Source organism: Oncorhynchus mykiss, chromosome 15, assembly GCF_057628025.1.
Source record: "Oncorhynchus mykiss isolate SJ-2025 chromosome 15, ASM5762802v1, whole genome shotgun sequence".
Taxonomy (NCBI): Eukaryota; Metazoa; Chordata; class Actinopteri; order Salmoniformes; family Salmonidae; genus Oncorhynchus; species Oncorhynchus mykiss.
Genome location: NC_143036.1, coordinates 73,222,585 through 73,249,695, shown reverse-complemented (window position 1 = coordinate 73,249,695; position 27,111 = coordinate 73,222,585). Strand labels below are relative to the sequence as shown.

Here is a 27,111-nt window from a genome sequence, read left to right as displayed (position 1 = left end):
CATTTTGTTGTGTTACAGCCTGAATTTAAAATGGATTAAATTGAGATGTGTCACTGGCCCACACACAATACCCCACAATGTCAAAGTGGAATTTAAAAAATTAAAGCTAAAATGTCTTGAGTCAATAAGTATTCAACCACCCTGTTATGACAAGCCTAAATCAGTTCGGGAGTAAAAAATGTGTTTAACAAGTCATCTAATAAGTTGCATGGACTCACTCTGTGTGCAATAACAGTTGTTAACATGATTTTTGAATGACTACCTCATCTCTGAACCCAACACATACAATTATCTGAAAGGTCCCTCAGTCAAGCAGTGAATTTCAAACACAGATTCAACCATAAAGTTTAGGGAGGTTTTCCAGTGCCTCGCAAAGAAGGGTACCTATTGGTAGATGGGTAAACAATCAAATAAAAAAACAGAAATGTAATATCCCTTTGAGCATGGTGAAGTTATTAATTACACTTTGGATGGTGTGTCAATACACCCAGTCACTACACAGATGTAGGCCTCCTTCCTAACTCAGTCGCCAGAGAGGAAGAAATGGGATTCTAACATGTATTGACTCAGGGGTTTGAATACTTATCTAGATCGTTGACAACAAAAAAATAAAATTTCATCCATTTTAATCCCACTTTGTAACAAAATGAGGAAAAAGTCAAGGTGTGTGAATACTGTACATCAGGCCAATTGTGTCGGTCAAACACTGTGGCTAGAATTGCTTTCACTACTTACCCATTATTGTTCATCAATGACCATCCAAACATACGTTCCCTAGAACCCTGGTTCATATCCAGGACAAGCTGTTAAAAGTCTAGAACCCTGGTTCATATCCAGGACAAGCTGTTAAAAGTCTAGAACCCTGGTTCATATCCAGGACAAGCTGTTAAAAGTCTAGAACCCTGGTTCATATCCAGGACAAGCTGTTAAAAGTCTAGAACCCTGTTGTTATAGAAACACGAACAACAGACAGAAAGCAGAACTCTTTTCCAATACATAATGCCATTATTTATATCTTTCTTTATAGACATTGAACCATGTAATCAACCAAGTCGTCCATACATTTCTAAACAGCAAAGCTTGGTAGAAACAAAACAAAGTATAGAAAATGTAACAGTGAATGTTGTGACACGGTTATGATCAACCATTTGAGGTGGTGTTAAAACGGACACAATTCAAAAACAGACGCTGTTTTGAAGAACATTTTCTCATGAATGATAAAACCACACCAGGTCCCGGCTGATGTGAGTCAATGACAATACAATTCAGTCTCCAACACATTCAATCAATAAATGACACTTTACAACTGAGAGACAAGTACCAAAAGAGAGCCCATAGGTTTTCCATCCTCTCCACATGTACCTCATGTTTTCTCCCATAATGCAACACAAACTGAAGAACTCTGAACCATAATCATCATGTCACGACAGTTGTCATTGGACAGGAGGTTGAAAGTTCCGATGTTGACATGGATACGAACACTGACGTGATGTTATAACACATTAAAACAGAGCTGTACAATGGGCTAAGATCAGCTAAATGTAATGACATTACTTCATGTTTAGAACACAGGTTTCAAAAAATAGTTTTTAAAAGTCAGTTAAATTGGCCTAAAGTTAATCAGAGAAATTTCATTAAAACAAGACTTCAGATTGTGGTGGTTTTTTTTGTCCAAAAGCAAACCACAACTCAAGGTTGGTAGTAGTAGTGCTAGCTATAAACTGTAGCTGCTAAATGTGTTGATCCAGCTGTAGCCTGTAGCTGCTAAATGTGTTGATCCAGCTGTAACCTGTAGCTGCTAAATGTGTTGATCTAGCTGTAACCTGTAGCTGCTAAATGTGTTGATCTAGCTGTAGCCTGTAGCTGCTAAATGTGTTGATCTAGCTGTAGCCTGTAGCTGCTAAATGTGTTGATCTAGCTGTAGCCTGTAGCTGCTAAATGTGTTGATCTAGCTGTAGCCTGTAGCTGCTAAATGTGTTGATCTAGCTGTAACCTGTAGCTGCTAAATGTGTTGATCTAGCTGTAACCTGTAGCTGCTAAATGTGTTGATCTAGCTGTAACCTGTAGCTGCTAAATGTGTTGATCTAGCTGTAACCTGTAGCTCCTAAATGTGTTGATCTAGCTGTAACCTGTAGCTAGTACTACAGTAAATGTGCAAGTCCAGAGATAACATTACATATCAGAGTTGAGGACAGAGGAGTGAGGTTAGAGTGGCCTATGTTAAGCCATGAGTAGTCATAGCCAAGGTCTAGGGGTCGGGGATCCAGGACAAGGTCTAGGGGTTGGGGGTCCAGGCCAAGGTCTAGGGGTTGGGGATCCAGGCCAAGGTCTCAGTGTCGGGGATCCAGGCCAAGGTCTAGGGGTTGGGGATCCAGGCCAAGGTCTCGGTGTCGGGGATCCAGGCCAAGGTCTAGGGGTTGGGGGTCCAGGCCAGGGTCTAGGGGTTGGGGGTCCAGGCCAGGGTCTAGGGGTTGGGGATCCAGGCCAAGGTCTCGGTGTCTGGGATCCAGGCCAAGGTCTAGGGGTTGGGGATCCAGGCCAAGGTCTAGGGGTTAGAGGTCTGAGGGTCTGTTGGGCTAGGAGTTTGGTGGTCCAGGGCCTCCAACTTGGGGAGGGGGGCTGGGGTTCCAATTGGGGTGGTCTAGTGGGACTCTGTCCCGACTAAGAAGCCCTCTCCCCGGGGTGAAGATGACCGTGAGACCCCTCTCTCAGTGTTGTTGTCTGAGCTGGAGCCACTGTGGTGTTCTGCAGACACAGACACAGTGCTGGAGGGGGTGGTAGAGGTGGGGGGTGTGGTGGTGGTGGAGGAGGGGGGAGGTTTGGTTTTCTCCTTAAAGTCTGTGATGATGACAGTCAGGTCTCCAACCGTGACCTCTAGGTGCTGAGCGCTGCTCCTGTCAATGTTTTTTAACCTGGGCCTGATGGAGGGAGAGGAGACAGATGGATGTTATAAGCCTTTGACAGAGAGAGAGAGGATAGGGGTAAACCACACAAACTGGAGCGCTTATGAAATATGTGGAAACCATATACAGTTGAAGTCGGAAGTTTACATACACCTCAGCCAAGTACATTTAAACTCAGTTTTTCCACAATTCCTGACATTTAATCCTTGTAAAAATTCCCTGTTTTAGGTAAATTAGAATCACCACTTTATTTTAAGAATGTGAAATGTCAGAATAATAGTAGAGCGAATGATTTATTTCAGCTTTAATTTCTTTCATCACATTCCCAGTGGATCAGAAGTTTACATACACTCAATTAGTATTTGGTAGCATTGCATTTAAATTGTTGAACTTGGGTCAAACGTTTCAGGTAGCCTTCCACAATCTTCCCACAATAAGTTGGGTGAATTTTGGCCCATTCCTCCTGACAGAGCTGGTGTAACTGAGTCAGGTTTGTAGGCCTCCTTGCTCGCACACGCTTGTTCAGTTATGCCCACAAATTTCTATGGGATGGAGGTCAGGGCTTTATGACGGCCACTCCAATACCTTGACTTTGTTGTTCTTAAGCCATTTTGCCACAACTTTGGAAGTATGCTTGGGGTCATTGTCCATTTGGAAGACCCATTTGCGACCAAGCTTTAACTTCCTGACTGATGTCTTGAGATGTTGCTTCAATATATCCACATAATTTCCCTGCCTCATGATGCCATCTATTTTGTGAAGTGCACCAGTCCCTCCTGCAGCAAAGCACCCCCACAATATGATGCTGCCACCCCCGTTCTTCACGGTTGGGATGGTGTTCTTCGGCTTCCCCCTTTTTCCTCCAAACATAACGATGGTCATTCTGGCCAAACAGTTCTAATTTCCTTTCATCAGACCAGAGGACATTTCTCCAAAAGTACGATCTTTGTCCCCATGTGCAGTTGCAAACGGTAGTCTGGCTTTTGTATGGCGTGTTTGGAGCAGTGGCTTCTTCCTTGCTGAGCGGCCTTTCAGGCTATGTCGATATAAAACTTGTTTTACTGTGGATATAGATACTTTTGTACCAGTTTCCTCCAGCATCTTCACAAGGTATTGCTGTTGTTCTGGGATTGATTTGCACTTTTGCACCAAAGTACGTTCATCTCTAGGAGACAGAACACCTCTCCTTCCTGAGCGATATGACAGCTGCATGGTCCCATGGTGTTTATACTTGTGTACTATTGTTTGTACAGATGAACGTGGTACCTTCAGGCATTTGGAAATTGCTCCCAAGGATGAACCAGACTTGTGGAGGTCCACACATTTTTTTTCTGAGGTCCTGGCTGATTTCTTTTGATTTTCCAATGATGTCATGCAGAGTCATTGAGTTTGAAGGTAGGCCTTGAAATACATCCACATGCACACCTCCAATTGACTCAAATGGTGTCAATTAACCATTCAGAAGCTTCTAAAGCCATGACATCACTTTCTGGAATTTTCCAAGCTGTTTAAAGGCACAGTCAACTTAGTGTATGTAAACTTCTGACCCACTGGAATTGTGATACAGTGAATTATAAATGAAATAATCTGTCTGTAAACAATTTTTGTAAAAATAATGTGTCATGCACAAAGTAGATGTCCTAACCAACTTGCCAAAACTATAGTTTGTTAACAAGACATTTGTGGATTGAGGTTTAATGACTTCAACCTAAGTGTACGTAAACTTCAGACTTCAACTGTACCTTTCTACTATCATACTACTTTGATACTGCTAAACTGACACTAATAATACTAGTAATAATCCCACTATCATACTAATAATAAACACTATCATGCTGATACTACTATTAATCACACTATCATACTACTAAACACTATCATGCTGATACTAATCACACTATCATGCTACTACTAATCACACTATCATGCTACTACTAATCACACTATCATACCACTACTACTAAACACTATCATGCTGATACTAATCACACTAACATGCTATTACTAATCACACTATCATGCTATCACTAATCACACTATCATACCACTACTACTAAACACTATCATGCTGATACTAATCACACTATCATAGTACTACTACTTAACACACCATACTACTACTACTACTACTACTAATCACACTATCATACTACTACTACTACTAATCACACTATCATACTACTACTACTAATCACACTATCATGCTGATACTAATCACACTATCACACTCCTACTACTAAACACTATCATACTACTACTACTACTACTACTACTACTACTAATCACACCTTACTACTACTACTACTAATCACACCTTACTACTACTACTACTACTACTACTACTACTACTAATCACACCTTACTACTACTACTACTAATCACACGATCATACTACTACTAATCACACTATCATACTACTACTACTACACACTATCATACTACTACTACTAATCACACTATCATACTACTACTACTACACACTATCATACTACTACTACTAATCACACTATCACACTCCTACTACTAAACACTATCATACTACTACTACTAATCACACTATCATACTACTACTACTAATCACACTATCATACTACTACTACTAATCACACTATCATACTACTACTACTAATCACACTATCATACTACTACTAATCACACTATCATACTACTACTACTAATCACACTATCATACTACCACTACTAATCACACTATCATACTACTACTAATCACACTATCATACTACTACTACTAATCACACTATCATACTACTACTACTAATCACACTATCATACTACTACTACTAATCACACTATCATACTACCACTACTAATCACACTATCATACTACTACTACTAATCACACTATCATACTACTACTACTAATCACACTATCATACTACTACTAATCACACTATCATACTACTACTACTAATCACACTATCATACTACCACTACTAATCACACTATCATACTACCACTACTAATCACACTATCATACTACTACTAATCACACTATCATACTACTACTACTAATCACACTATCATACTACTACTACTAATCACACTATCATACTACCACTACTAATCACACTATCATACTACTACTAATCACACTATCATACTACTACTACTAATCACACTATCATACTACTACTACTAATCACACTATCATACTACTACTACTAATCACACTATCATACTACCACTACTAATCACACTATCATACTACTACTACTAATCACACTATCATACTACTACTACTAATCACACTATCATACTACTACTACTAATCACACTATCATACTACCACTACTAATCACTATCATACTACTACTACTAATCACTATCATACTACCTCTACTAATCACACTATCATACTACTACTACTAATCACACTATCATACTACTACTACTAATCACACTATCATACTACTACTAATCACACTATCATACTACTACTACTAATCACACTATCATACTACCACTACTAATCACTATCATACTACCTCTACTAATCACACTATCATACTACTACTACTAATCACACTATCATACTACTACTACTAATCACACTATCATACTACCACTACTAATCACTATCATACTACCTCTACTAATCACACTATCATACTACTACTACTAATCACACTATCATACTACCACTACTAATCACTATCATACTACCTCTACTAATCACACTATCATACTACTACTACTAATCACACTATCATACTACTACTACTAATCACACTATCATACTACCACTACTAATCACTATCATACTACCTCTACTAATCACACTATCATACTACTACTACTAATCACACTATCATACTACCACTACTAATCACTATCATACTACCTCTACTAATCACACTATCATACTACTACTACTAATCACACTATCATACTACCACTACTAATCACTATCATACTACTACTACTAATCACACTATCATACTACTACTACTAATCACACTATCATACTACTAATCACACTATCATACTACTACTACTACTACTACTAATCACACCTTACTACTAATACTAATCACACCTTACTACTACTACTAATCACACTATCATACTACTACTACTAATCACACTATCATACTACTACTACTAATCACACCTTACTACTACTACTAATCACACTATCATACTACTACTACTAATCACACTATCATACTACTACTACTAATCACACTATCATACTACTAATCACACTATCATACTACTACTACTAATCACACTATCATACTACTACTACTAATCACACTATCATACTACTACTAATCAAACTACTACTACTACTACTACTAATCAAACTACTACTACTACTACTACTAATCACACCTTACTATTACTACTAATCACACCTTACTACTACTACTAATCACACTATCATAATACTACTAATCAAACTACTACTACTACTACTAATCACACCTTACTACTACTACTAATCACACCTTACTACTACTACTAATCACACGATCATACTACTACTAATCACACTATCATACTACTACTACTACTACTACACACTATCATACTGCTACTACTACTAGTCACACTATCATACTGCTACTACTACTACACACTATCATACTGCTACTACTACTACTAATCACACGATCATACTACTACTACTACTACTAATCACACTATCATAATACTGCTACTACTAATCACACTATCATGCTGATACTAATCACACTATCATGCTGATACTAATCACACTATCATGCTGATACTAATCACACTATCATGCTGATACTAATCACACTATCATGCTGATACTAATCACACTATCATGCTGATACTAATCACACTATCATGCTGATACTAATCACACTATCATGCTGATACTAATCACACTATCATGCTGATACTAATCACACTATCATGCTGATACTAATCACACTATCATGCTGATACTAATCACACTATCATGCTGATACTAATCACACTATCATGCTGATACTAATCACACTATCATGCTGATACTAATCACACTATCATGCTGATACTAATCACACTATCATGCTGATACTAATCACACTATCACACTCCTACTACTATCATACTACTACTAATCACACTATCATACTACTACTACTACTACTAATCACACTATCATAGTACTACTAATACACACTATTATACTACTACTAATCACACTATACTACTACTAATCACACTATCACACTACTACTACTAATCACACTATCATACTACTACTACTACTACTAATCACACTATCATACTACTACTAATCACACTATCATACTACTACTAATCACACTATCATACTACTACTACTACTACTAATCACACTATCATACTACTACTACTACACACTATCATACTACTACTAATCACACTATACTACTACTAATCACACTATCACACTACTACTACTACTAATCACACTATCATACTACTACTAATCACACTATCATACTACTACTAATCACACTATACTACTACTAATCACACTATCATACTACTACTACTACTAATCACACTATCATACTACTACCACTACTAATCACACTATCATACTACTACTAATCACACTATCATACTACTACTACTACTAATCACACTATCATACTACTACCACTACTAATCACACTATCATACTACTACTAATCACACTATCATACTACTACTACTACTAATCACACTATCATACTACTACTAATCACACTATACTACTACTACTACTACCATATTACTACTACTACCACTAAACACAATCATACTACTACTACAACACACTATCATACTACTACTACTACTACTACTACTACTACACACTATCATACTACTACAACACACTATCATACTACTACTACTACTACTACACACTATCATACTACTACTACTAATCACACTATCATACTACTACTACTAAACACTATCATACTACTACTACTACTACTACTACTACCACTAAACACAATCATACTACTACTACTAAACACTATCATACTACTACTACTAAACACTATCATACTACTACTACTAAACACTATCATACTACTACTACTACTACTACCATATTACTACTACTACCACTAAACACAATCATACTACTACTACTACTACTACAACACACTATCATACTACTACTACTACTACTACTAAACACTATCATACTACTACTACTAAACACTATCATACTACTACTACTAAACACTATCATACTACTACTACTACTACTACTACTACTACTACTACTACTACTACTGCTACCATATTACTACTACTACCACTAAACACAATCATACTACTACTACTACTACTACTACTACACACTATCATACTACTACTACTACTACTACTACTACACACTATCATACTACTACTACACACTATCATACTACTACTACTACTACTACTACCATATTACTACTACTACCACTAAACACAATCATACTACTACTACTACTACTACTACAACACACTATCATACTACTACTACTACTACTACTACACACTATCATACTACTACTACTAATCATACTATCATACTACTACTACTAATCACACCATACTACTACTACTACAGGTTAAATGCAACAGGTTCATGATAAACAGTTGTTTATCTGTGAATGTTTACCTCATCTTCTTGTGGTTGTTCTTCTTCACTGTGGGCTCTTTGTCATTCTTCTCCTGGTCCGTTCTGTCCTTCTTGTCCTTCTTGGGCAGCAGCGTGGGCGAGGCGAACTGCGGCGCTACCCGCTGAGCAACCAGCTGGGAGACAGGACGAGGCTTCCTGTAGGAGCACACCGTACCATTAGTGAGACAGGGAAGCGTTTAGCGAGCAAAACCAATGTGTTATATTTACAAACTATCTAGTAATTAGCCGTTTCTAAGCCATTTATAAAGTACACCTTAATGTAGTGTCGACAATAACGTTTGAAAAAGCTGGAAACTTGGATACAGCAATCAACAATGACGTCACTTATGGGAAAAACAGAACTAGGCCAACATATCAAGTGAAAAGGCCGAAGCAGTGACCACGAACCACCCAGCTTTATACTTAAAAGAACATACAGCATTGAATGCAATCTGTGGGTGTAGTCAAACCTACTCCCTGAAGAAGCAGCTACCCCATGTCCTCCTCCTCTGTCGAAATGCTTCACAAAAACATGCATTATGCAATTATTCCAGTAGCACTGTGTACATGAGCTGTCTGGTCCTGTACTCTGCTACTTTAGGGACGGACAAATCACTAGTGTGAATGCCAGCCCAGCCCACAGTGCTGACAGACCCATCTGCTGTTCTGCCATGGTGAGGTTACTACACCATACAGTCAGTGTGTGTGTTGTGTGTGTGTGTGTGTGTTGTGTTCTGCCATGGTGAGGTTACTACACCATACAGTCAGTGTGTGTGTTGTGTGTGTGTGTGTGTGTTGTGTTCTGCCATGGTGAAGTTACTACACCATACAGTCCGTGTGTGTGTGTTGTGTGTGTGTGTGTTGTGTTCTGCCATGGTGAGATTACTACACCATACAGTCAGTGTGTGTGTTGTGTGTGTTGTGTGTTGTGTGTGTGTGTTGTGTTCTGCCATGGTGAGATTACTACACCATACAGTCTCTGTACTGACTGCAGAGTGATCTTTCCTTTCAGTGGTTCCCTCTAGAACAAAACACACACACGCTGACATTTCACAGATGAGCCCTCGAGGCATGCAGAAACTCAACCAGCACATTTTGTACCAAATTCACCACCATGAGAGTAATTGTCATCAGCTTGTCTCTAGTCAGTTCCAATCACGCTGTAGTAAGATGGAGAAACAGTTTAGCCTAGAAAATACTCCTTGTTTCTGCAGTGCTAATAATCAGTATGCTTATCTGTGATGGATCCGTTTATCTTCTGAATACTCTCAAACAGAACAGTACTTGACTTTCTGACACACAGAAACCATGACAACTATAGCTGGACCGAGTCGCTAAGGGAAGAGGAAGGCATTGTTTAGATGACCATAATGGCCTCAATTACACTACAGCCTGAAAAAGCTACATTCAAGTGTTGTTCTGAAAATCCCCTTACAGTAACTGCATCAAGGCCAGCCAGCATGGACATGTATCACATGGCCTATATACTGCCAGAGACACAGAGAGAGAGGGAGCGAGAGAGAGAAAGAGAGAGCGTCACAGCACAGCCCACCACGGAACTAACCAATGCTGACAACTTTAATCAGCCGGAGAACAATCTCTCAGTAATAACATAATTCATGTTGTTGTGTGTGTTGAAAATCATCTCCGTCCCGACTCCCCAAACACATTGGGATGGATGACAGGAGCGGCTGCAAGGTGACAGAGGAGCCTGCTGACAGGACTGATACTGTCATGTTGTACAGAGGTGGAGTGGTTAACAGAGCACAGCAGTTAACCCAATCAGAGAAAGCACGTGCTATAGGTCTCCAGTGTGTGTGTGTGTGTGTCCCGTATTGGCCTAGCATGTACACACCACATCAGGCCGGGCTGGGACAGGAACAGTAACTGAGGCATTGATTCCAATAGGATGATTTTCCTCAGTGTCTGGCTCGGCGTGCTAGCCTATGTTCTGACAGTAATGTTGTGTGTTGGAACCACTGTGTGGGAGTGTGATTTTCAATCAATAGCCCACTCCTGGAATCTGTTCTAGAATGGCTAATGGAGTCTGCCACTATGAAACTAGGACATCAAGGAGGGGTTTAAATAAAAGCACCAAACAGCAGCCAGACAGAGTGGATTTCCTTTCAGCCAGCAAAGATAAATAATGAGGAGGTGCCTTTAGATCTTACATCACCGTCTCTAGTCTCTACACTGCCCTGACACTTCACATTATTCACCAATCAATTGGTATGTATTTCATTGAAATGACTAATGAACAGAAGTACCCTAAGTCTCTCTCTCTCTCTCTGGTAGGGTATTTCACCCATTAGATATGTGAGCTATTTTCAAATTCTTTGTGGTCTGTGTAATCTGAGGGAAATATGTGTCTCTGATATGGTCATACATTGGGCAGGAGGTTAGGAAGTGCAGCTCAGTTTCCACCTCATTTTGTGGGCAGTGGGCACATAGCCTGTCTTCTCTTGAGAGCCAGGTCTGCCTACGGCGGCCTTTCTCAATAGCAAGGCTCTCTCTCTCTCTCTCTGGATGACTGCACATCCTGTTCTTCCCACTCTTCCCTCCCCCTGTCTGTCAGCCTCTCTAATGAGGGTGTTGTGTTTTACAGTCATGTTAAAACAGAGAGACACCAGGACCTGCCTTTATCAACACCGTGGGTCCTGATGACTCATTGACCCAGGCATAACACTGGTGTCTCACAGGGCTGCTGTTAGACCACAGCTGGCTGAAACGGTCAGCTCTCAAAGTGTTGTCCTGCTGCAGTATGTCTCAGGGCTGCTGTTAGACCACAGCTGGCTGAAACGGTCAGCTCTCAGTGTTGTCCTGCTGCAGTACGTCTCATGGCTGCTGTTAGACCACAGCTGGCTGAAACGGTCAGCTCTCAAAGTGTTGTCCTGCTGCAGTATGTCTCAGGGCTGCTGTTAGGTCACAGTTGGCTGAAACGGTCAGCTCTCAAAGTGTTGTCCTGCTGCAGTACATCTCAGGGCTGCTGTTAGACCACAGCTGGCTGAAACGGTCAGCTCTCAAAGTGTTGTCCTGCTGCAGTATGTCTCAGGGCTGCTGTTAGACCACAGCTGGCTGAAACGGTCAGCTCTCAAAGTGTTGTCCTGCTGCAGTATGTCTCAGGGCTGCTGTTAGGTCACAGTTGGCTGAAACGGTCAGCTCTCAAAGTGTTGTCCTGCTGCAGTATGTCTCAGGGCTGCTGTTAGACCACAGCTGGCTGAAACGGTCAGCTCTCAAAGTGTTGTCCTGCTGCAGTATGTCTCAGGGCTGCTGTTAGACCACAGCTGGCTGAAACGGTCAGCTCTCAAAGTGTTGTCCTGCTGCAGTATGTCTCAGGGCTGCTGTTAGACCACAGCTGGCTGAAACGGTCAGCTCTCAAAGTGTTGTCCTGCTGCATTATGTCTCAGGGCTGCTGTTAGACCACAGCTGGCTGAAACGGTCAGCTCTCAAAGTGTTGTCCTGCTGCAGTACGTCTCAGGGCTGCTGTTAGACCACAGCTGGCTGAAACGGTCAGCTCTCAGTGTTGTCCTGCTGCAGTATGTCTCAGGGCTGCTGTTAGACCACAGCTGGCTGAAACGGTCAGATCTCAAAGTGTTGTCCTGCTGCATTATGTCTCAGGGCTGCTGTTAGACCACAGCTGGCTGAAACGGTCAGCTCTCAAAGTGTTGTCCTGCTGCAGTACGTCTCAGGGCTGCTGTTAGACCACAGCTGGCTGAAACGGTCAGCTCTCAAAGTGTTGTCCTGCTGCAGTACGTCTCAGGGCTGCTGTTAGACCACAGCTGGCTGAAACGGTCAGCTCTCAAAGTGTTGTCCTGCTGCATTATGTCTCAGGGCTGCTGTTAGACCACAGCTGGCTGAAACGGTCAGCTCTCAAAGTGTTGTCCTGCTGCATTATGTCTCAGGGCTGCTGTTAGACCACAGCTGGCTGAAACGGTCAGCTCTCAAAGTGTTGTCCTGCTGCAGTACGTCTCATGAGGTCAACCTGAGATCATCTGATGTCGTTTTTGCTCTTTCTTTAACACAGTCCACACAAAAACACCAGTTCCCCTTAGACAACATAGTGCAAGTCATTCAATTGAAGACTAATGAAAGATTAGCCCCTGATCTGTTGGAGGTTTGGCCACCTGACTATCATTGTCTTGCCATAGACAGCGAGAGGAGTTGGCACATACAGATCTGGGATCAGCCCGGTGTAAGCTGAATAATACAGTGTTAATCAGAGCAGAGTCCTCTGTCCTCCCACAGATCAGTCAACCTACAAGCTCAGTGTTCGGTGTGTGTGTGTGTGTGTGTGTGTGTGACTCCTCCTCCTGGGATCCAGTGACATGATTAATGTCTCTCCCTGCCAGAACTTGCTACTGTTATGCTGCTCTCCATTGGAGCTGTGTGTGTGTGTGTGTGTGTGTGTGTGTGTGTGTGTGTGTGTGTGTGTGTGTGAAAGAGATTGCTCTCTGCTTCCTATAGTTTATGGCACCTCCACAGCATTTGGCCCACTATGCCCTAGACTTCGCCTCCTCTGGGAGTCCTATAGAGTCATTTTCTCACTTTATAGTTATACACAGTTATATACACACACACACACACACATTTGCATTCTATTCCATGTTGCATCACAGCGTACTGTACAGTTTAGTATGGTGTAGGTGTAGGGATAAAAAGATGGCTTACATGCACTGTGTGGAGGATATTTGTAAGTATGCCCCATGATTGGTGGAGGCAGATGCCCACGCAGTGTACTGTACAATTTACATAATATAACATTCACTGCTGAAAGTCTGAAATAGGCATGGGTAAACAGTATCCACATGACAACTGTATTTTCAGTACAACAGACCTTTTCTCCAGAGAGGTCCTGCAAAAGCCTACATGGAGTGTGTGTGTGTGTTCACTGCTCACACATTTGAGCAGTTCCCCCATCATTCAAGCTGTCATATGAGGCCTCAGGTGAAGTTCAGTAAATATCCGTCTGAACTTGTGGAAATATTCTGGCACAATACTGGCTACAGTAGAATGATGACTGTTCCTTCCCTTGGGCTGAAAGTGTCAGAGAACTCATTAGTGGACAGCTGGTGGGTTGGAAGGTCAAATACAACTTGGTCTTCACACACCCAGTTATTAGACTGCTAGCCGGACGGCTAATGTTTGGAACGCGCTGTTTCTAACAGTTGTCTAGCAGCAGTTCACCCTTCATGAAGAGTGTTATATTGTTTTCTAATGACTAGAAGCCAGAGCAGTGAAAGCAGTGGAATAACTTGGTGTCTCCTCTCCAATGGCTGTAAAATACCTGAACGCAGAGTGGGATAATCATTAAAGAATGGTGTGTAATTTGCCTTCCTGTATTCATCTCATAATGTGGCTAATGGCGTGTCTTTAATGGCCCGGCAGTAACGCGTGGCGGAGTGTTTACTGCCGTGCCAATTCAACTGCATGTCACAAGCTCTTTTGTCATGTTCGTTTTGGTTACCCCCTCCTCTCTCCCTCGTCTCTTCTCTCTTCCCTCTGTCTTTCCTCCCTCTCATCTCCCTCTACACTCCTTTCTTCCTCCCTGGCGTCTGTTGCCATCCTCCCATCCTGGAGACAGTACAGCCTCGTTGACAACGTGCTTTCAATTCTGGTTCTATCTTCTCAAGCAGCATCAGAGAGAGCAGCTCTGCTAAACCTCAGTTTTGTAAAACATTCATCTTAATCTAACTGCTGGCTGCACGCAACCCAACCATCTCTCTCTCTCCCCTGTCCCCCTCTCCCGGTGTCTCTCTCTCTCTCCCTGTGTCTCTCTCTCTCTCTCCCCGTGTCTCTCTCTCTCCCCGTGTCTCTCTCTCTCCCCGTGTCTCTCTCTCTCCCCGTGTCTCTCTCTCTCCCCATGTCTCTCTCTCCCTCCCCGTATCTCTCTCTCTCTCCCCGTGTCTCTCTCTCTCCCCGTGTCTCTCTCTCTCCCTCGTGTCTCTCTCTCCCTCGTGTCTCTCTCTCCCTCGTGTCTCTCTCTCTCTCTCTCGTGTCTCTCTCTCTCTCTCCCTCGTCTCGCTCTCCCTTGTCTCTCTCTCTCTCTCCCCCGTGTCTCTCTCTCCCCGTGTCTCTCTCTCTCCCCCCATGTCTCTCTCTCTCCCCGTGTCTCTCTCTCTCTGTGTCTCTCTCTCTCTCCCGTGTCTCTCTCTCTCTCTCTCCGTGTCTCTCTCTCTCTCCCCGTGTCTCTCCCTCTCCCCGTGTCTCTCTCTCTCTCGTGTCTCTCTCTCTCTCGTGTCTCTCTCTCTCTCCCCGTGTCCCTCTCTCTCCCCATGTCCCTCTCCCCGTGTCTATCTCTCCAGCTCTCTTTCTACCTCCATCTCTCTCCTCCCCTCTTCTATCCCAAATGAGCTCAGTACCAACTCATTCATCTGGGAGTAAAGTTAGGCCTGTTTGACACAGATACAGGTAACTTTAGACCTATGTAACTAATTCCATATTAAAACCGGATTACAAATGACAGTGACCATGCAATGATCTTACATTGTTCAAGCTAAAATAATCTTTGAGATATATATATATAATATCTCAAGCTAAATGAAGCCAGAGGGAAACAGAAAGGTCATATTAATATCCTCCATAATCCATGTCCTACATTAGACTTAGTACACCAGCTGTCTGGCTCTTTCCCCACTAGAAGAGCCCTCCTCCCTCCCTGGAAGAGCCCTCCTCCCTCCCTGGAAGAGCCCTCCTCCCTCCCTGGAAGAGCCAGCCAACCCCCTGGAGTGTGCTGTGTGTGGACGGGCGGGAGACGCGGGTCGAGTCATGTTGCTATTGGCCCTTCATTAACTACCGCGACCTCCTTTGTTGGCCATCTTGCTAGCATCACCTCTGGTAGGAGCTGTGTTGTTGTTGCTGTAGAGGGCAGAGGGTTAGCGCTTGGCCTTGCTGAAGTAGACTGTCTCTCTGAGAGGAGAGGAAAGGAAGAGAGGAAAGAGATGAGCGGAAAGGAAGAGGAAGGGAGGACAGCACTGAGATCTCTTCCTGTCTCTCTTGAGAATACATCTCACTGAATGATAGTCTACCGTTTGTCTGCCGTTCAGTCGCTGACAGCGCAGTGTTTTTTGAAGGTGTCTGAGTGCCGGCATTTTCGTCCATTTCTACACGTAAAATCGGTTCGCACTCGGTTGCCAAATTACGGCCGGCACTTTGTTCAGAGACGCTAAGTACCATCAGCTGGCAAACGTGAACTGTGTTGCTGTTCTGGGCAGATGGCAAGTGCTTGGCCCTGCTGGAGCAGAGGTCTCAGACTCTCTCTCTCTCAGCCCCTTGTCTTCTGTGTGTGGAGGGAATTTGATGTCTCTCTCTCCTCTCCCTCTGTTATCTTCCTGTGTGTGTGCAGTGGTGGTTGAGTTGTTTGTAATGGTGGTGACCCCCTGCCTGCTTTAAGACTGTTGTCCTGATGAAAATCTCTGTTCCACTGATGACATCACACTGATTAAGCCCTAGCATACTAATGAGCCTCGCTCTTGGTGTCTGGCAGCTGCTGTAGCAGCCTCAATTCAGAGACTAGACACACAGGGGCGAACACACACACACACACACAGGCGCAGACACACACAGGCGCACACTCAGGGGCGCAAACAAACATACACACACACGGGCGCAGACACACACAGGCGCGCAAACACACACACAAATGACATACACACAGACCCGTGTACACACAACATTCCAGTCACAGAGGCAATGGAGACAATTGGGTCTGCCTCCACACTGTTAGCTGGCTCATTTGAAAACTGCTCTTTAAACCAGGATAATTGGTTTTGCATGAAGGGGAAGGATAATGTTCAACCTTTGGTAATAAAACCACACACACACACACACACACAGACATAGAAAGAGAAAGACAGAGCGACAGAGAGAGAGAGAGAGAGAGAGAGAGAGAGAGCTAGCTATTCTTGCATGGCTTTGTTTCTCTTGTTGTCCATGAAACCAAGATGTCACTCAGGGACAACACCAGGGTGGCAGCCATTTCCTGACTGTGAATCAATAACACTGACATCATGGTGCCAGGCTCTGGTCAAAAGTAGTGCACTATATAGGGAATAGGGTACCATTTGGGATGTGGACACACCTACTCATTGAAGGGTTTTTCTTTATTTATTATTTTCTACATTGTAGAATAATAGTGGAGACATCAAAACTATGAAATAACACATGTGGAATCATGTAGCAACCCAAAAACTGTTAAACAAATCAAAATATATTTTAGATTTGAGATTCTTCAAATAGCCACCCTTTGCCTTGATAACAGCTTTGCACACTCTTGGCATTCTCTCAACCAGCTTCATGAGGAATGATTTTCCAACAGTCTTGAAGGAGTTCCCACATATGCCGAGCACTTGTTGGCTGCTTTTCCTTCACTCTACGGTCGTACTCATCCCAAACCATCTCAATTGGGTAGAGGTAGGGTGATTGTGGAGGCCAGGTCATCTGATGCAGCACTTCATCACTCTCCTTGGTCAAATAGCCCTTACACAGCCTGGTGGTGTGTTGGGTCATTGTCCTGTTGAAAAACAAATGATAGTCCCACTGATGGGATGGCATATTGCTGCAGAATACTGTAGTAGTCATGCTGGTTTAGTGTGCCTTGAATTCTAAATAAATCAGACAGTGTCACCAGCAAAGAACCCCCACACCATCACACCTCCTCCTCCATGCTTCACGGTGGGAACCACACATGTGGAGATCATCCATTCACCTATTCTGCGTCTCATTGAGACACAGTGGTTGGAACCAAAAATCTTAAAATTTGGACTCATCAGACCAAAATGACAGATTTCCACCAGTCTAATGTCCTTCGGTCGTGTTTCTTGGCCCAAGCCAGTTTCTTCTTCTTATTGGTGTCTTTTAGTGGTGGTTTCTTTGCAGCAATTTGACCATGAAGGACTGATTCACGCAGTCTCCTCTGAACAGTTGATGTTGAGATGTGTCTGTTACTTGAGCACTGTGAAGCATTTATTTGGGCTGCAATATCTGAGGCTGGTCACTCTAATGAACTTATCCTCTGCAGCAGAGGTACCTCTGGGTCTTCCTTTCCTGTGGTGGCGCTAATTAGAACCAGTTTCATCATAGCGCTTGATGGTTTTTGTGACTGCACTTGAAAAAACTTTAAAAGTCCTTGAACTGTTCCGGATTGACTGACCTTCATGTCTTAAAGTAATGATGGACTCGTTTCTCTTTGCTTATTTGAGCTGTTCTTGCCATAATATGGATTTGTTCTTTTACCAAATAGGCCTATCTTCTGTATACCACCCTTACCTTGTCATGACACAACTAATTGTCTCAAACGCATTAAGAAGGAAAAAATGACAACAAATGTAATTTTAACAACAACCTGTTAATTTAAATGCATTTCAGGTGACTACCTCATGAAGCTGGTTGAGAGAATGCCAAGAGTGTGCAGAGCGGTCATCAAGACAAAGGGTACTTTGAAGAATCTAAAATATATTTTGATTTGTTTAACACTTTTTTTGCTACATGATTCCATATGTGTTATTTCATAGTTTTGATGTCTTCACTATTATTCTACAACTTAGAAAATAGTAGAAATAAAGAAAAACCCTTCGATATTTAAGTGTATCCAAACATTTGACTGGTACTGTACATTCACAGTCAGCTAGGCTTTGGCAGATGTCCCCTGGACAACCTTACCCACCATGACGTAAGATTAGGGATATATAACGTGCATACCTATATAACGTAGGTAGATGACGTGCATACCTATATAACGTAGGTAGATGACGTGCATACCTATATAACGTAGGTAGATGATGTACATACCTATATAACGTAGGTAGATGATGTGCATACCTATATAACGTAGGTAGATGATGTACATACCTATATAACGTAGGTAGATGACCTACATACCTATATAACGTAGGTAGATGACGTGCATACCTATATAACGTAGGTAGATGATGTACATACCTATATAACGTAGGTAGATGATGTGCATACCTATATAACGTAGGTAGATGATGTACATACCTATATAACGTAGGTAGATGACCTGCATACCTATATAACGTAGGTAGATGATGTACATACCTACAGTATATAACGTAGGTAGGTGACGTGCATACCTATATAACGTAGGTAGATGATGTACATACCTATATAACGTAGGTAGGTGACGTGCATACCTATATAACGTAGGTAGATGATGTACATACCTATATAACGTAGGTAGATGACGTGCATACCTATATAACGTAGGTAGATGACGTGCATACCTATATAACGTAGGTAGATGATGTACATACCTATATAACGTACATACCTATATAACGTGCATACCTATATAAACCGTAGGTAGATGACGTGCATACCTATATAAACCGTAGGTAGATGACGTGCATACCTATATAACGTAGGTAGATGACGTGCATACCTATATAACGTAGGTAGATGACGTGCATACCTATATAACGTAGGTAGATGACGTGCATACCTATATAACGTAGGTAGATGACGTGCATACCTATATAACGTAGGTAGATGACGTACATACCTATATAACGTAGGTAGATGACGTGCATACCTATATAACGTAGGTAGATGACGTGCATACCTATATAACGTAGGTAGATGACGTACATACCTATATAACGTAGGTAGATGACGTACATACCTATATAACGTAGGTAGATGACGTGCATACCTATATAACGTAGGTAGATGACGTGCATACCTATATAACGTAGGTAGATGACGTGCATACCTATATAACGTAGGTAGATGACGTACATACCTATATAACGTAGGTAGATGACGTACATACCTATATAACGTAGGTAGATGACGTGCATACCTATATAACGTAGGTAGATGACGTACATACCTATATAACGTAGGTAGATGACGTAATGACGGCACGATAAATACAGAGCTACACAGAACAATACTAAGTGCACACCTTCCAACAACTAAACAAGTTCAAGTCCAGCAGTCATTTGAAAAGAGTGAAAAAAAGAAATTCAGAGAGACAACTCAAAGGCAAAATCCACGAATGTCAAGATAATGGAATTCATAGTCCTTGATAATCAACTGTTCTCTGTCGTGGATGATGTTGGCTTTCGCCGACTGGCCGAGCATCTTGAGCCCTGGTACACACTATCAAGTAGGCGCTATTTTTCAGATGTTGCCCTACCGGAGTTACACAGTATTGTTGAAATGCACATCTATTAGCTACTTGCTATGGGCGTCACTGCTATTAGCTTCACGACTGACATTTGCACCAGCGATGTCAGCCCCATGAGCATGCAGAGTGTGACAGCACAGTGGATCGACAAGGATTTCGTACTGAGCAAAGCCGTATTGCTCAAGAATGTGCTGGTTCTCATACCGCTGCTGCCATTTCAATGGCATTTGAGAACATGTTTGAAACATGGAAACATGAACACACTAGCTAGCTCCATTCAAACAACTGACTGGAGAAATAAGCTACTCAACTGTGTCTGCAGCAGACGTGATACCCTCTGTCATGGCAGTGACACGCCTGCTCAACACAACTGCCCACACAGACGTGATACCCTCTGTCATGGCAGTGACGCGCCTGCTCAACACAACTGCCCACACAGACCGTGGGGTTAAACTTACTAAAGTACTCAAAGCTGTGAACAAGCGATTCTGTGGCATTCTCTCTGAGCCTCTTTCCTGTGTCGCCAACATGCTGATGCTAGGTACAAGGACCGCTACTTTGATGCAGAACAGGAAAACAGGGTTTACGGAAAATGTTACAGACACAGCTGGACAAGATGGAAACGGACACAGTGACAGTGGGCACCGAGGAAGAGAGGCCACGGACAGACACAGCTGGACAAGATGTAAACAGACACAGTGACAGTGGGCACCGAGGAAGAGAGGCCACGGACAGACACAGCTGGACAAGATGGAAACGGACACAGTGACAGTGGGCACCGAGGAAGAGAGGCCACGGACAGACAGAGCTGGACAAGATGGAAACGGACACAGTGACAGTGGGCACCGAGGAAGAGAGGCCACGGACAGACACAGCTGGACAAGATGGAAACGGACACAGTGACAGTGGGCACCGAGGAAGAGAGGCCACGGACAGACACAGCTGGACAAGATGGAAACGGACACAGTGACAGTGGGCACCGAGGAAGAGAGGCCACGGACAGACAGAGCTGGACAAGATGGAAACGGACACAGTGACAGTGGGCACCGAGGAAGAGAGGCCACGGACAGACACAGCTGGACAAGATGGAAACGGACACAGTGACAGTGGGCGCCGAGGAAGAGAGGCCACGGACAGACACAGCTGGACAAGATGGAAACGGACACAGTGACAGTGGGCACCGAGGAAGAGAGGCCACGGACAGACACAGCTGGACAAGATGGAAACGGACACAGTGACAGTGGGCACCAAGGAAGAGAGGCCACGGACAGACACAGCTGGACAAGATGGAAACGGACACAGTGACAGTGGGCACCGAGGAAGAGAGGCCACGGACAGACACAGCTGGACAAGATGGAAACGGACACAGTGACAGTGGGCACCAAGGAAGAGAGGCCACGGACAGACACAGCTGGACAAGATGGAAACGGACACAGTGACAGTGGGCACCAAGGAAGAGAGGCCACGGACAGACAGAGCTGAAACTTCACTGCTTGACATGTATGATGAAATCCTGGTTGAGACTGAACAAATGAACAAATGAACAACAAAACAGCACAGCAAGTAAGTGAAAGAATTTGGTTTGATTATGTTTTACTAGTTATGGGGACATACATAAATGCCAACAAAATAACTTTTTGGTCAGAGTGTGTGTGTGTGTGTGTGTAACCTTTATTTAACCTGGACCACTAGATCCTCTACCACCATGACATAAGATGGATGATGTCCTCTGGACCACTAGATCCTCTACCACCATGACATAAGATGGATGATGTCTCCTGGACCACTAGATCCTCTACCACCATGACATAAGATGGATGATGTCCCCTGGAACACTAGATCCTTACCCACCATGACATAAGATGGATGATATCCCCTGGACCACTAGATCCTCTCCCACCATGACATAATATGGATGATGTCCCCTGGACCACTAGATCCTCTACCACCATGACATAAGACGGATGATGTCCCCTGGACCACTAGATCCTCTACCACCATGACATAAGATGGATGATGTCCCCCGGACCACTAGATCCTCTACCACCATGACATAAGATGCATGATGTCCCCTGGAACACTAGATCCTCTACCACCATGACATAAGATGGATGATGTCCCCTGGACCACTAGATCCTCTACCACCATGACATAAGATGGATGATGTCCCCTGGACCACTAGATCCTCTACCACCATGACATAAGATGGATGATGTCCCCTGGACCACTAGATCCTCTACCACCATGCCATAAGATGCATGATGTCCCCTGGACCACTAGATCCTCTACCACCATGACATAAGATGGATGATGTCCCCTGGACCACTAGATCCTCTACCACCATGCCATAATATGGATGATGTCCCCTGGACCACTAGATCCTCTACCACCATGCCATAAGATGGATGACGAGAGCCGTGATGATTAAATACCAACCTGCCTCCTGCCCTCCACTCCCCTTTTCCCCTGACTTCATCAACACCACCATGACATAAGATGGATGATGTCCCCTGGACCACTAGATCCTCTACCACCATGCCATAATATGGATGATGTCCCCTGGACCACTAGATCCTCTACCACCATGACATAAGATGGATGACGAGAGCCATGATGATTAAATACCAACCTGCCTCCTGCCCTCCATTCCCCCTCCCCTTTTCCCCTGACTTCATCAACACCACCATGACATAAGATAGATGACGAGAGCCGTGATGATTAAATACCAACCTGCCTCCTGCCCTCCATTCCCCCTTCCCTTTTCCCCTGACTTCATCAACACCACCATGACATAAGATGGATGACGAGAGCCATGATGATTAAATACCAACCTGCCTCCTGCCCTCCATTCCCCCTTCCCTTTTCCCCTGACTTCATCAACACCACCATGACATAAGATGGATGACGAGAGCCATGATGATTAAATACCAACCTGCCTCCTGCCCTCCATTCCCCCTCCCCTTTTCCCCTGACTTCATCAACACCACCATGACATAAGATAGATGACGAGAGCCGTGATGATTAAATACCAACCTGCCTCCTGCCCTCCATTCCCCCTCCCCTTTTCCCCTGACTTCATCAACACCACCATGACATAAGATAGATGACGAGAGCCATGATGATTAAATACCAACCTGCCTCCTGCCCTCCATTCCCCCTTCCCTTTTCCCCTGACTTCATCAACACCACCATGACATAAGATGGATGACGAGAGCCGTGATGATTAAATACCAACCTGCCTCCTGCCCTCCATTCCCCCTCCCCTTTTCCCCTGACTTCATCAACACCACCATGACATAAGATGGATGACGAGAGCCGTGATGATTAAATACCAACCTGCCTCCTGCCCTCCATTCCCCCTCCCCTTTTCCCCTGACTTCATCAACACCACCATGACATAAGATGGATGACGAGAGCCATGATGATTAAATACCAACCTGCCTCCTGCCCTCCACTCCCCTTTCCCTTTTCCCCTGACTTCATCAACACCACCAGCCTTATCAAAGCGTGTCTTTTTGTTTATTTTCTTTTTTTTTTTATACCTTTGTTTAACTAGACAAGTCAGTTAAGAATAAATTAAATTCTTATTTTCAATGACGGCCTACCGGGGAACAGTGGGTTAACTGCCTTGTTCAGGGGCAAAACAACAGACTTTTACCATGTCAGCTCGGGGATTCGATCTTGCAACCTTTCGGTTACTTGTCCAACGCTCTAACCACTAAGCTACCTGCCACCCCAGTGTGTGAGTGTCTGTATGCAGTGTGTGTGTGTGTTGTCTGCAGTTTGTGTGTGTCTGCAGTGTGTGTGTGCATAGTGTGTGTGTGTGCAGTGTGTGTGTGTGCGCAGTGTGTGCTGCTCTAGAAGACTAATGTTCTCTCTCTCTCTCCACTCAGATGAGGTGTTAAGGTCATTTTAACCCCAGACAGGATGTGAGCATATCAACTAGCTTCTGTTCATGACCATCTACGTCTTTTATCTAAGACTTTGGCGATGTCATTTACAAAATAGCCTCCAACACCCTACTCAACCTACATGCTCTCGTTGGCAGGCCCTCGCTTCATACTCGTTGCTAAACCCACTGGCTCCAGGTCATCTACAAGACCCTGCTAGGTAAAGTCCCGCCTTTTCTCTGCTCGCTGGTCACCATAGCTGCACCCACCAGTAGCACGCATTCCAGCAGGTATATCTCTCTGGTCACCCCCAAAGCCAATTCCTCCTTTGGCCGCCTCTCCTTCCAGTTCTCTGCTGCCAATGACTGGAACGAACTACAAAACTCTCTGAAAATGTAGTGCACTACATGGAATAGGGTGCCATTTGGGATGCCCACACATTACACTCTCATGGGTTTCATCATTATAACATGAAAGACACAAAACCTGAGATATTCCATCCTTGTTATTCCAATCCCCATGGCTGTGAGCATACTTTTTTACATTGTTTATTTCACCTTTATTTATTAACCAGGTAGGCAAGTTGAGAACAAGTTCTCATTTACAACTGTGACCTGGCCAAGATAAAGCAAAGCAGTTCGACACAAACAACAACACAGAGTTACACATGGAGTAAAACAAACATACAGTCAATAAAACAGTAGAAAAATAAGTATATATACAATGTGAGCAAATGAGTTGAGATAAGGGAGGTAAAGGCAAAAAAAGGCCATGGTGGCGAAGTAAATACAATATATAAAGTAAAACACTGGAATGGTAGATTTGACAGTAGATGAGTGTGCAAAGTAGAAATACTGGGGTGCAAAGGAGAAAAATAAATAAATAAATACAGTAGGGGAAGAGGTAGTTGTTTGGGCTATTTATAGATGGGCTATGTACAGGTGCAGTGATCTGTGAGCTGCTGACAGCTGGTGCTTAAAGCAGGTGATGGTTCTCCTGAGATAAAGTAGTGCACTACATAGAGAATAGGGTGCCATTTGGGACACCACCATGCTATGCCTTTCTAGTCTGGAAGGAAAGTTGCAGTTCAAGTTTTCAAAGGAAGCAATGAATCAGAGTGAAACTCGAACTACCTGTAACCTTTTTTCAATTAACACATCGGACCTGGCTCCACATCCTTCTTCAAACAACGATGACACGTGATTACAGAGCATTTTTCATGATTAGTTTCAAGGCAAGGGTAGCCTAGTTTCAGGGGAAGGACCTACTGTGACATGATTTGTATTTATTTCATCTTTATTTATTCAGGTAGTCTCATTGAGATAGCATCTCTTTCAAGAGAGACCTGGTAACTACTCTATAATGACTGCATAATAGCTGGTCATGTCACTTCACCTCTCTATTGTAGATAAAGACTTACACGTATTATTGCCGATTGTCCTCAGAATTGGCCTACATAGAGTTAGTATCAACTAGGAACATTAATTTAAAACTTGTTTTTGCATTGTGCTTGACTATGCGTACAAATAGAGGTTGTTTTTCTAACTACAATAGGTTATAGTGATGACCATGTTTTTTTTAAGGATACTCCCTGTGTTCTTAGATGCACTCCATTTCATAATCAGCATCCATGCTGTTCCATGGAACACAATACAAATGAGGTTACTAGACAATCGCGCACACACACTGTGCAGCATAAAATACATCCAGATTTCTCATGTTTACATGCATCATTTCATAAACTAAAATTAATGGACACAACCTGATACAACAATACTTACAAATACGCGTGTAGACTATCCATTTGCACGAACATAATAGCATTTATCATCGAGCAAAATGAATCGTATCCACGTACCGTGTTGACGTCCCTTTCCTTACATCGCACATCATGCACTTGAAAGCCTCCGCGGTGTTCTTGTATGTGCAAACGCTACAGTCCCAATTTCCCTCTTCCGCCGAAGGCTTTGGTTGACGCTTCGGCCTTCGAACAAAACAAAAAGGACATAAAGCACATCAGTTTCACATCCCCAGTTCAGGGTGCTGCGTGTGCATCATGTGTAGGCTATAAGCTTGCGTTGTCAAACATCTGGGAAGATGATCCATTCAGTGTTCCGAAATTGTTCTGTTTTACGAGCTCGCGCTATGATTTGACACCGCAATAAAACAGACAGTCCGCCATGGTTGCTACACCGCGGCTACCACCCCCACACACACACACACACGCACGCACGCACGCACGCACACACACACACACACACACACACACACACACACACACACACACACAGAGAGGATTGTTTCAATTATGTGTCATGGTGTCCACTTCCAAGCATCAATGTCATCAGCGCAATGAATGAGTCAGACATTACCTGGTTGGACTCTTCTTGTCTCCCATGCCGCCAAAAGTTTGTTTGCGGATGTTGAAATAAGGACAGTCCCTACGTATTCTTTAAGAAAGCAATACGCGAGGAGGTATCGCACGGCTCCCAGCTGTCGTGGAAACTCCAGTTGGAGGATGGTCACATGACGCGGTTT

At 43.2% G+C, this 27,111-nt stretch overlaps 2 protein-coding genes across 2 annotated transcripts in view; one reads left to right on the top strand and one right to left on the bottom strand.

Moving 5' to 3' along the window:
* Positions 1-27,111, top strand: part of LOC110490714 (uncharacterized) — a 72,035-nt gene that overhangs the window by 1,730 nt on the left and 43,194 nt on the right. The window lies entirely within an intron of this gene.
* Positions 986-27,111, bottom strand: LOC110490815 (YY1-associated factor 2). The gene is made up of 4 exons (XM_090199166.1): positions 26,946-27,111; positions 26,432-26,557; positions 9,535-9,690; positions 986-2,918 (listed from the first exon to the last, which is right to left on the bottom strand). The coding sequence occupies exons 1-4, from the start codon at positions 26,969-26,971 to the stop codon at positions 2,642-2,644; spliced, it is 585 nt and encodes a 194-aa protein (XP_090055292.1). The 5' UTR covers positions 26,972-27,111; the 3' UTR covers positions 986-2,641.